At 57.2% G+C, this 11,812-nt stretch overlaps 1 protein-coding gene across 1 annotated transcript in view; it reads right to left on the bottom strand.

The window, feature by feature from the left end:
- EFCAB6 (EF-hand calcium binding domain 6) overlaps window positions 1-11,812 on the bottom strand; it is a 152,850-nt gene that overhangs the window by 108,326 nt on the left and 32,712 nt on the right. The window contains exon 7 of the mRNA XM_006775993.2: window positions 1,409-1,545. Coding sequence (XP_006776056.2) covers window positions 1,409-1,545 — 137 coding nt within the window. The remainder of the gene's footprint in view (window positions 1-1,408; window positions 1,546-11,812) is intronic.

Raw genomic sequence — 11,812 nt, 5'->3', positions numbered from 1 at the left:
GAAACTGCATTGTTTCTGAGGCTTAAAACGTCTCAGAAACAATGTGTGGAGTCCTTTATTATTCAGTGCTTGTGAGATGGGGAAGCAGACAGCAGCATTTTTTATAGATTTACTAGGTTGGAGACGGCTGTGCCAAACGCAAGGTTTATTGTCAAATAAAACAGTTCTGCTTTTTGATTGCCGGCTTTAAAGTGTTGCTTGTGTTCTATAATTGCGTGCACAAAATTATTTAATTTGTTTTGTTTGGATCTTATTCTGGACACTTTCCCAGCCGGGAAGATGTAAAAATTAAAACATCTATTATGGCTTTTATATTCTGAGGTGGGTGATAAAGCGGAAAAAAGGAATTATTCAAAAGACTGGGAGATTTCCATTTTTTAAATGTCTCCTTGCTTTTCAGACCCTGCAGTGCCTGCGCCAGCCACACGCCCTCTTGACTTCCCCGCCACAGGAGCGCAGGCCTCCGCCTCCAACAGAGGCCACAATGTCTCGTTACTACTGCAAGGACGCCCTGGCCGGGCAGCTCAGTTGATCAGAGCTCCGTCCCCGTACACCAAGGTTTGGGGTTCGGTCCCCAGTTTGGGCACATACAAGAATCAAGCAATGAATGCATAAATAAGTGGAAAAACAAATCGATGTCGCGCTCTCTCTCTGATTTTTTTTAAATTAAAAATACTGTGCAAGGAACCACAGCGAGCCATTTCCACAGCCACGTCAGTGTGGGGTGAACCACTGAGCTCGGCACTCCCGGTGGTGGCCTGGTGGTGTTGACAGAAGTGGGAAGGGGAGGAGCCGGAGAGCCTGGGGCTGAGCCCTCTGTAAAGTTAAACATGGGCCCTCCTAGCGGCTTCCATTCAAAGCTCAAGTGGCCACTGAAGCAAGCAGCTGGCTGCCCCCACATGACGCGAGTTTCCTGGAGGCTCTGGGAGAGCTTCCAGACGCGGAGCAGCTCAAGTTCAGCCCCTCGCTGTCCCGTGGAGTGCCCCGACCCGGCAGGAGCAGTCCTCCGAGACAATGAACGATCAGGATGGAGAGTCGGTCGGGAGCCTCAGCTCATGAACAAATGTGGACAGTTTCCTTCTCCGAACCCCAAGCTGAGAGGCGTGCGCTGCCAGCGCGGGGCTGGAGGGCATGGTACCAGCCGGGAGGGGCCAGGCAGCTGGGGCTGGGGCACCTTCACGGAGGTGCAGGGGTCCCAGGCCAGTGACTCCCACCCTGGGTGCTGAAGGAGCGAGAGCCGTCAGCTCTCCCTTCGGAGACTGCAGGAGAGCCGCGTGAACGTGGGAGGATGGCGAACGGGGGGGCCCCTTTTAGGAGAGTGGAGACGGGGGTGGGGGGAGGACAATGTGAGGATCTGAGGGACCGACAGGCCCCCTTTGGGAAATGTCCCGGGCGCCCCCTCACTCACCTCCTGTACTCCTCCTCCGTCATCCGCAGGCAGAAGGTCTCCAGGACACGCCGCAGCTCCTTGGGCTGCATCCGGCCCGTCCTGTTCACGTCGATGAGGTGGAGGGCGCGGACCACGGCTTTCATGTTTGTATAAACCTGCGTATAAAAGCCATTTAGGGAACGTCAGAAGATCCAGTGCTGACAACCAAAATGGTAACACGAAATGGGAACGCTGTTAAACGCTTCTTGTAAAAGAACACGTTTCAGAGGCTCGCAGCGATCGGTGCTGCAGAACGACATGTGAACGGGAGAAAGGACACTTTATATTTCTCGAATGTTTTAAGGCAATTTTCTCTGTAAATGGTCTCAGTAAGTGTTGTTGTTTTTTTAACCCTCTTGCTGATGTGAAGCAGTCGGTCTCATGCACAATCCACCCCCTTGTAGGCCACAGGAAGCAGCGTCTTTGGTGCCCGACACCGGTAAACACAGTCTGCCGAGCCTGCACATGACCGCTCTATTCCTCACAGCCACGTGCAAACTCTCTTACCAGGAGCCGAATGAAAACCACGACTGAACTTCCACCCCTCTGGTTTTTAAAAGACGCCACAGCAAGGCCTTCCAGAGGCCTTGAGTTCAGCAAGTGCGTGCTTCCGTCACACACGTGAAGGGCACCGCAGGCCCGCGGAGATGGAGGCCGAGCTGAGCACCTGCCCTTCAGCCACGTGTATTTAGAGGAAGGAGACACCCTTGGGCTCCGTGTGCCCAGCGCAGAGCCCCGTGGCGGACTCGTGGGAGGCGGAGGACCGGTTCCCCTGTCAGATAAGACAGGTTCAGCGAGGCCATGGGAGCCACCCGACAGCCCTGGCTAGTCGCTGACGATGCTGGGATTCAAGCCCACCAAGTCGATGTAGCCACCCGCCCCGCAGAGGAGAGAAGGCACATAAAGCTGCCATGGGAACAAGAGCCTGCCTCAGGGCGTTTGCAGGTCTGTTCCTTGGCCTGGAACCTTCTGCCCAGGGAGCCTCCGGCTGCTCTCCACTGCACTTGGGTCTCGGCCCAAACGTCTTATCAAAATGGCCTCCCCTGGGCCCGTGCATAGTAGGAAGGACCCCACCCAACTTCCTCAAAGCACTTCTCGCCAACAAACACAATGCTCGTCGCCACTGTGTCTCCCCCGGGATGTCTGCTCCGAGAGCAGGCTCCGCTCACGGCTCCCTCACCTGCTTGGCGAAGGCCTCCCCGGGAGCCGGGTCACCTGCCTGCACCGCTCTGCAGGGCCCTCCCGCATGCAACGGAGCCACTGCACCACCGTCACCGGAATGGCGGTTACGTGGCAAGTCCTGTGCGGGGATCCACACACATCTCCGCTTCTAAGCACCAGAGAGACTGGCTGATAGGATCAAACACCCAAAACTGGGGGCGCCAAGCCAGGAGGAGGGGGCCCATGGCGGGGGGGGGGTCCCCTCGGCTGCCGCACCTGGTCAGAAAGCACAGGCCCAGCCCCGGCCACATAAACCCTCCGCGCCTGGTCTGCGCCAGATCCTGCTCACCCCTCCGGCGGAACGGAGGGCACGAGGCGATGTGCTTTTTAAAACCCAAAGCAGCCCATATGGCTCTGCAGCGCGGAGCGCGGGGAGCAGCCAGGCTGGCACCGAGCCCCACCCACCGGGCGACGTCTCCAAGTCTCTTATCATTTGTCAGACGCGCGTTTGGCAGGATCTGCACTGAGCTGCAGATGGCGAGGCTTAGCAAAGGCGCCGGGGAGGCCGTGCTGTCAAGATCGGTCCCGCACAGGGTGGGAGGGAAGCAAAGGGTGGAGGGGGCTAGTGTGGGGGGTCAAAGTGGCCCTGCCCCGGCCCCGCCCCACTTCCCCACTGCCCTGGAGTGGGAGGAGGGCGGCGGGGGACGGTGAAGAGCGAATGAGGGTGGCATGGGCAGCACTCCTTTCCAGGCCACTGGACGTCAGCGTTCGGGTGTAACTGGGACAAGTCTGCATCAAGAGCCAACTGTCGCCGAAACCGGTTTGGTTCAGTGGATAGAGCGTTGGCCTGCGGACTGAAGGGTCCCAGGTTCGATTCCGGTCAAGGGCATGTACCTGGGTTGCGGGCACATCCCCAGTAGGAGATGTGCAGGAGGCAGCTGATCGATGTCTCTCTCTCATCGATGTTTCAACTCTCTATCTCTCTCCCTTCCTCTCTGTAAAACATCAATAAAATATATTTTTTTTTTAAAAGAAGAGACTAACAAACAAATATACCTGAAGAATCTGACATAATGAAATGACCGCAGAAGTCAGTATTTTGTGGAAGAGCCACACTCAAGGGGCCAAAGAGCCGCATGTGGCTTGCGAGCCACAGTTTGCCGACCACTGATCTAGATAATCTGAAACCGCCCCCCTCCTCTGCCGGATAGCTCCTCCCAGCCCTCCCTGGGTCTGTCACCACCCACCCGCTCCGAGAGGCCGCCCCTCCCCCGTGACCACTCGCCTTTCTCTTGTCCACATTCATCCTTCTTTCAGGATCTGTTCATTGTGTCTCCTCCTTCGCAGAAACGGAGCTCTGAAGAAGGGGATTGGCTGTTTGCTGTGTCCGCACACAGTGGGTGCTCACAACATCGGCTGAGCAGGTCACATGCCACGTCTGCGGCCCACAGCCCGGCCTGGCTTTCCCGGATCCCACGTCCATCAGTCGCTGCTCCATGACTTCCATCTTGACATCTCACCTCCCTCCCCAAGGAGACCCTCCCCACTCCCTTCTGACCTCTGCTCTCCGGGTGCTCCATTCCCACCCCTCATACCCCCACTGCTTTCTGGGGGGGGGGGAGAATTGGGGCACGGTTAACGGAAGGAGAGGGCGCTGTCTCCTGCTTCCCGCCCTCCCCCCGATCCAGCGCGCTTCTAGAAGAGAGTGTGGCCATGCCCTGTGACTGCGCAGACAGGCCAGGACAGGGCACCCTGCCGCCCGGCCTCATTGCCTAAGGCCCTGCCCCTCTCTTGTGTTCCAGGTGTGGCCAGCTATTGGCCACTTGTTTGGTGCCTCCAAGCAAAGAATGGTTTTTCTACTTCTAAATGGTTGGGAAAACAAAAGAGTGGTATTTTGTGACGTGTGGAAGTTATGTGGATTCCACCCTCCAGGCTCCTAAGTAAATGTTATTGGCGCCACCATTCCCCTTTATTTACACACTAGGGGCCCAGTGCACGAATTTGTGACCTTGAAAGGAACTGTGGGCCATAAGGCTGTGTTAGGCACAGGGTCAGGTCTCGGCCCATCCTCCACGCCCCCGCCCGACCCCTCCCATCACAGCCCCAGTTCTCTGTCTGCGGGCAGCCCCACGCGCTGATGGTGCAGAGCGATTGGGGCCGGAGCAAACAGCGGGTGAGAGTGGGGCTGGTGCTGTCAGCCGGTGCAGGCACCAGCTGCTTCCCTGATCACCCCTCAGGAGCAGGGGGAGGTGGAGAAGCCCTCAGGGGTGATCAGGGGTGGCAGCCGCTGCTAGCTCCCACTGATGGCGCCGAGTGATTGGGACCAGTGCATGGGAGCAAAGAATTTTCAGTGACCACCAGAGGCTCACCCCGATGACAGGTACCGGTGCCCTGCCTTGGTCTGGCACCCCGTTCGCCTGCTCACCATCCCGCCGCGGCCATCCACCATGTTCTGCACACACCCCCTGGTGGTCAGTGCACGTCATAGCGACTGGTTGTTCTGGTTCTTTCATCATTCAGTCTATTTGCATATTAGCCTTTTATTATATGGGAAGGATTGCCTCTGGCTGCTTCCCCTGCACGGGCAGAGTTGAGTAAGTGGACAGAGCAGGCTGTCTGGTCTGTGAAATTAAAAATATTTACTATCTTCCCAAACAATATTCACGGCCCGTCCCATGCTCTCCCCTGCGCCCCCGCTAGTATCTGAGCAGTGTCGGGGCTTGCTGTGCACAGACACAAGGAGAAGCGCTGAGGATTCCCAGAGAGAACCAAACAACAGTTAAGGGGACTTCAAAGACCCAGGAAATGGGCCCAAGGCTCTGCAGAAGCCGCCTACTGGCCAGCAATTTCTCTGCCAACCGCCTCCCCGCCGAGCCAGACCTGTCCCAGCCCATCCAGCAGCCGGGATCAGCCAGGAGCTGCTTCCCACTCCCGGGGCAGAACCGGCCATGAAGTGAGACTCGAGCGCTCTGCACTGTTGCTCAGGTGACGATGGAACAGCGGCCTCGCCTTCCGTTTCCTCGTCTGTGAAGAGGGGACACACTGGGCGCTGTATCGCGTGGGGGGAGCAGTGAGCGCGGGTGCAGTGCCCCAGGGAACACGCTCAGTAAATGCGCTGATGGACCTGCTGATGGCCAGAGCCTGCGGAGGACAGTGCGCAGCGTAAGCCCACGCACGCGGCCTCACACGTGCACCCACTGAGTGCGGGTGGCGTGACAAACTGCTCAGGGTGGATGTGGTTATTACTCCATAGCTCTCTGTCTACAATTCATTTTACAGCACTTAGACCTCCAAGAAGGAAAGCTGTGAACCCAAATTACTATGAGCACCCCGATGTTAAAGGAGGTGAGAGGAGGCCTCACTAAAGTGTCCGCCCTGAGGCCCGAAGGCCCACTCAGCCACAGGCTCTCTGGCCGGCCCTTCCCCGGGGGCGCGGTTCTTCGTGACAGACGGGACCCTGTGCTTAACTTCAACCTTCACAGCCGTGTCCTCCCTGCTCCTGCTCTGCTGACTTCTGTCCGGCTCCGCACCGCAGCCACCACAACTGCCCTGGTTTCGGCCTGGTTTCGGGGGGGCGGGGGGGCATCCACGCCGCCTGGCCTGAGCCGAGGGCCTCCCCGCAGAGCACCGTCTCGGCGTCCCCTGCTCACCGCGCACCTGGCACCGCAGCTACCTTCATTTTAAACTTAAGGAGACATTTTTTAAATGAAACCATGAAAAAGGAGTTCTCTCACAATAAACACATCAGTGCTCATTTTCCTTATTATTCTACTTTTGGCTATTTCGTATAAAATCTTTAATTAAAGTTTTTCTTTGGAATTGTCATTATCAACCAGAAGAAAGGACGGGGGATGAAGGAAGCACAGCTGTGCAGACAGGAAGCCCATTCGGGACTAAATGGACCGGAACGGGGCGAGCGGCCTGCCTGCTACGCTCTGAGTCTGGCTCCGTATTCTCCCAGCTCCGTCTAACTTGTCACTTTATATCAGTTCCATCTGTTTACGCTCTGCAGAGTATTGGCTTCCTACCGTGAACATTTCCTATTTACCAGCTGGTAGCGATGAGCCAAACCAGATAGGAAAAAATTAGAGCACATTCAGAACCTCATCAGCACAAGCTCCCCGTGTGGGGGCCGGTGGGCGGAGCGCCGGCAGAGCCACATCCGCCTCCTCTGCCCTCGCCACCCTGGGGCTCCCACACACGCCCAGGACAGCACATACTCCCTGCACGCGAGCATCACTGCCTGACCGAGGCTGCACAGGCTCACAGAGAGAGACCTCACACGAGACCGGTGAACACGGAGAACAGGGGGCCAACCACAAGGTCCAGGCAACCTCAACATCAGAGCTGCTATCACGGATCAAAAACCCAAAACTCCGGAGTGGGGTTTCCTTGCAGCCACAGTGGAAAGATCAACTTGCTGTTCTCTGAGCACAGGCCACACAAACCTCCCACACGTTTGATTTCATTGTTAAAATGCGTCCCTGCCACGTGCAGCTTAAGGACTTCTAGGAGAATCCCACCCACCGTGCACCCCGACAGCCAGGAAAACAAGCCGGAGGCTGCATACCAATAGCTGGGCTTTGGAGCAGCCAGATCTAGAAGGAAATTTCCCGTCCCTCTTATCTTGCTCAGCCAGCCCACACCCACAGGCCGGCCACCCCGTCACCCGCCTCCAGCTCACGCCAGGGCAGAGCTGCACACAGGGAAGGGCAAGCCACTCCCCTTCCAGGACCCCAGGTCTCCATGCCCCAGCGGTGCTCAGATGTGGCTGATGGTGACAAGTGACGGGTCCCGTCCGGGTCTGGTCCAGGTGCCCTGCCTCCACTGCCCTCCCATTGGATGTACCCGCTGCACTGCTGGCAGCACCTCCTAACACCTCCTGCCCATGCCACTCCCACCCGAAACCTTCAATGAACCACCCCACCCCACACCTTGTCCGACAGCAGGGTTAATGCCCGGCCTCGGATCCTTCCATCCTCCTCTCCAGCCTGCCTCTCCAGGGCGACCGGCCCGGCCTGCCTAAGGAGACAGAGCTCCCCACGGGGCAGACACAGGGCCCTGCCACACGGCCACGGCCCCACTGCCAGGGCCCCTCTCTCCCCAAACTCGGCTACCCCGCAGGCCCCTCACTGTCCTCCACACTGAAACGCGCCCCCCCACAGCCCACCTGGAGCTCCCACCTCCGCTTTCCCGGAGTTTCCCGCTGCCCCGCCCGGCCCGGAGAGCGGCCCTGCAGAGCTGCGCTTTCCACCAGGAACAGCCCGAGCTCACATCAGGCACCAGGACCCGCCCCGGCACTGAGGCTCAGCTTGCCCCGGACAGAGAAGGTGCCCCTCCCAGGAAACCTCAGAATGGCCTGGGTGTTAAAGAAATGCACAACTGCAGCTCGGGCGGTGTGGCTCAGTGGTTAAGTGTCAACCTATGAACCAAGAAGTGACAGTTCGAGTCCTGGTCAGGGCACAGGCCCAGGCTGTGGGCTCTATCCCCATTGGGGGGCGCGCAGGAGGCAGCTGATCAATGATTCTCTCATCGTTGATGTTTCTCTCTCCCTCTCCCTTCCTCTCTGAAATAAGGATATTAAGTATATATAAGTTACTTTACATCTATAAAGTAACACACAATTTTAGTGCAGGCGGAAAACACCTCCCCGGGAGCTCTCGGCGCCCGCTGTGAGCCCACACCCAACCACGTGGCGTCTCCCCAGGACCCGCCCAGAGCCCCAGGGAGAGCCTGAATGTGGGTGCCATCGGCATCCGGCCTCCTTACCCTCCCGCTCTGTGGCTTTACACCATAAATGGCCACCATTTAACTGTCTGCATGAGAACTCGCGTCTCATCTCCTCCAAACGCAAAGTCCTGTTTTTTTGAGTAACTTCTGGTGTTCTGGTGCATGCATTTCATAGTGACTCACACAGAATCTCAGCGAGGCCTTGCGGTGCTGTCCCCGCCTCACAGCCCAGGAAACAGTGGCAGCGACGCGTGCGCGGGCCACTCAGGTGAGGGCCGCTCAGCCGCACACCCCGCGAGGCAGGTCTGAGGGTTCCCCCTCTGCTCCCCGGCCCCGCACCACTTTAAACACTCACCCTATAAGTGTATCTGTGCGTGGATTTGCCACACACGGGAAAGCTTTATTTTTAAGAAAATAAAAAGATAGACTTAGTCTGAAATAATTCTGATATAACGGAATCCTTGCTTTCGCCTCCCGGGGAGCCTTTGGCGAGTTAGGGCTAGAGCAGCGGTTCTCAACCTATGGGTCGCGACCCCTTTGGGGGTCCAACGACCCTTTCACAGGGGTCGCCTAAGACCATCGGAAAACACATATAATTACGTATTGTTTTTGTGATTAATCACTGCTTTAATTATGTTCAATTTGTAACAATGAAAATACATCCTGCATATCAGATATTTACACTACGATTCATAACAGAAGCAACATTACAGTTATGAAGTAGCAATGAAAATAATTTTATGGTTGGGGGTCCCCACAACATGAGGAACTGTATTAAAGGGCCGCGGCATTAGGAAGGTTGAGAACCACTGTCCTAGAGCAGCCACAGAGGTGCTGGAGGAGGAGTGTTTGCGGCATAATTGTCACAGTGGGAGTGCCTGGGAGGTGACGCTCTCTAGATCACACGTGAGCGCCGACGCTTGTGACTGACAGGTTTCTCCTCGGGAGGCCAGCGCCTCGGAGCCATCTGTCCCAACAGCTCTGCGGTACGCTAATTCCCTTCAGGGGAGCCGGGAGACGTGTTCAAATATCTGCCGCAGAGCAACCGCACCTGCAGCGCCGGTTGGCCTCGCTGGGGGCGGCCGGGCGGCGCTCAGGCGATGCGCTGCGATCATGGCGAGGCACGTTTACAAAGTGGCTGTGATTCACTGTTTCTTTGTTCCTCAAGCCGTAATTTTTAAATGTCTTTTTAGGAAAATCCACCTTTTTCAGAAAGTGAACCTACCATCACTGTGTCTTTTCCTTCTGGGGTATCAAAGACCAAGCAAGCAGCGCAGCACCTCTACTTACCTCCTGACGCTTCTGAGACGCCTGAGGCGGCCAGGGTGCCCCACAAACACGGGGCTAGACCACGGGATGGGGGCCCGACAGACACACTGGTCACGCGGCCGGTAGACCAGATGTTCGGACATCATGGCACGGGGCTGGAGACAGCTCTCTGATCAGGGGTTACGCGGTACGGAGCACACAGCCTGGCCCTTTCTCTCCTATGTGTTAACAGAGTTCGACGTTCTTGAACTCTGGTCCTCGCTCCAGAACAGTTTTGTCTTTGTGTTTTTTAGGGGGGTTTTTTTGGGGGGGGCATGCGCCGGGCTCCTCTGCAGGCCTGGGAGCGCCGTCTCTGACGTGGTTACCACGAGCGCATCCCAGGAGCCGCCAGACGAGCTGCTCTTTCTTCGCCAGCCTCTCCTCGCTTCCACCTTCCCCTCAAGCGGGGGGTTGACCAAAGGTAAACAGAGAAAGCCCAAAAGGTGGTTCGCCTGGCAACACACGGACGCTTGCCCTTCGTCCTTTCCGTCCTGAAGAAGGCAAAGCCCCGAGTCTGGGCCTTGGGCGGGGCCCCCGCTCAGGGATGGAGCTGGGCCCCGGCAGGCGGGGCCCGGGAGACTGAGGAGCTGGACGAGTGTGAGGGCTTGGTGCCCGGGACCGGGAGAAAAGGAAGGAAGACTCCCGAACGCCCACTCTGAGCGGGAGCAAAAACCCCGGCCAGTGTGGACCACTCGCTGGACCGGGCCTCAGCTCCAGGGGCGCTGCTCACAGCGAAGGGCGAGGAGCAGATGTGCCTTCTCTGCCCTTGGGGGTGGGGAAGGGGACTCGGTGCTACCCTAACAACGGCAGCTGCGCGGTCCGAGCCCCCAGGTGCTCACTGTGGGTACTCACACCACACCGCCCGGCAGCACCTCAGGTGGGTGTGACTGTCCCCACTGACGATGAGGAAATGATGACGAGGACTTGCCCAGGCCACGGCTGAAGCGGCAGACACCTGCCTGGTCCCACGCCCCCTGCCTGCCCAGGGCTGGGATCAAGGAAGAATCTGGGCCAGCAGTTGAAGCTGCTGAAGGCATGACACCCCCGAGCTGCCCGAATGCAGGCTTAGCTCCACCCCCGCTCGTCCCCTCTGACTGTCGCCTTTCTGTTCTCACCGCAAGAAGCTGATGAAAGCTGCAGGGGTTTAAACCGACTCAACCCATGGGTGGGCCTCTCCCACCGCGGGGCACCGGGCAGGGCTGGGATTAGAACAGGACGGGGCGAAGGACGGTCAGTGGGGAGTCCCCCTCAGCTCTCCATCATCCTCAGTAACTTACGCCCCTCACGCCCACACCCTCCATGCTAACGCCGCGGCGCGGTCCAGATCCACGTCGTCGTTATGTTGATACGAGTGTCATAAACAGTCAACTTTCCTGGGAGAATTTCATGATTAACACTGTTTATGAAGACACAATTAAAGATGTAACCCACCAATAACATCGGTCACGTGACGTGTTTCTCACAGAAGAACAAAAGGACCGCCACGGAGGAAGCCAATGCGTATAGCGGGCGCCCGCCTCCCTGGAGCCCAGGGAGCTGGGCGTGAGGAGCAGACGATGTCCCACACGATCACGCGCAGATGCGCGGCCTGGCGCTCACAGCATCCGCCAGGAACATTCAGACACACATTTTGTGCATTTCTGGCTATTTTTGATATTCAAATGTATGAAAATCTCAGAAGACTTCAAAAAAGAAAGAAAATTTGTCACATTTCAAACCAACATATTGAATCAAATAAATTAAGCCATGATTCTCAAATTGCTCGTGCAACTGACAGGTTCAAATGCATTTTAAAAAGGGGTCCGATTCCAAGCCCCAAATGCCATGAACAGGCCTCCCATCCCCGCCCCCCCCCCACAAGCTGGGTGCCATGACACCCACCGCAATCAGCAAACGGGGAAAAGCTACAGGCTCCTTCTCTAAGCGCAAGGGCACTTCTGTGACTGACGCCCCCTTTGTGTATCTCCCTGAGTCCCCTGGCGTTGGTACTGTGCGCACATGATTAGCACTTACTGCTAAAAAGCGGTAGTTTTCTCTCTTTAAAGAAAACCCTGCTTCTGTCTGAGACAAAAACAGAAAGGGCAGCCCCACTAAAGGGCTTCTCGCGGGTGGGCAGGCGCTGTCAGATCTGTTTAGCCAACGGCTTTGACCTGGGAACGCAGACAAGCCCGTGGCTCAGGCTGC

The sequence above is a fragment of the Myotis davidii genome, unplaced genomic scaffold (genome assembly GCF_000327345.1).
Source record: "Myotis davidii unplaced genomic scaffold, ASM32734v1 scaffold428, whole genome shotgun sequence".
Classification (NCBI taxonomy): domain Eukaryota; kingdom Metazoa; phylum Chordata; class Mammalia; order Chiroptera; family Vespertilionidae; genus Myotis; species Myotis davidii.
This window is presented reverse-complemented; position numbering and strand designations above follow the sequence as displayed.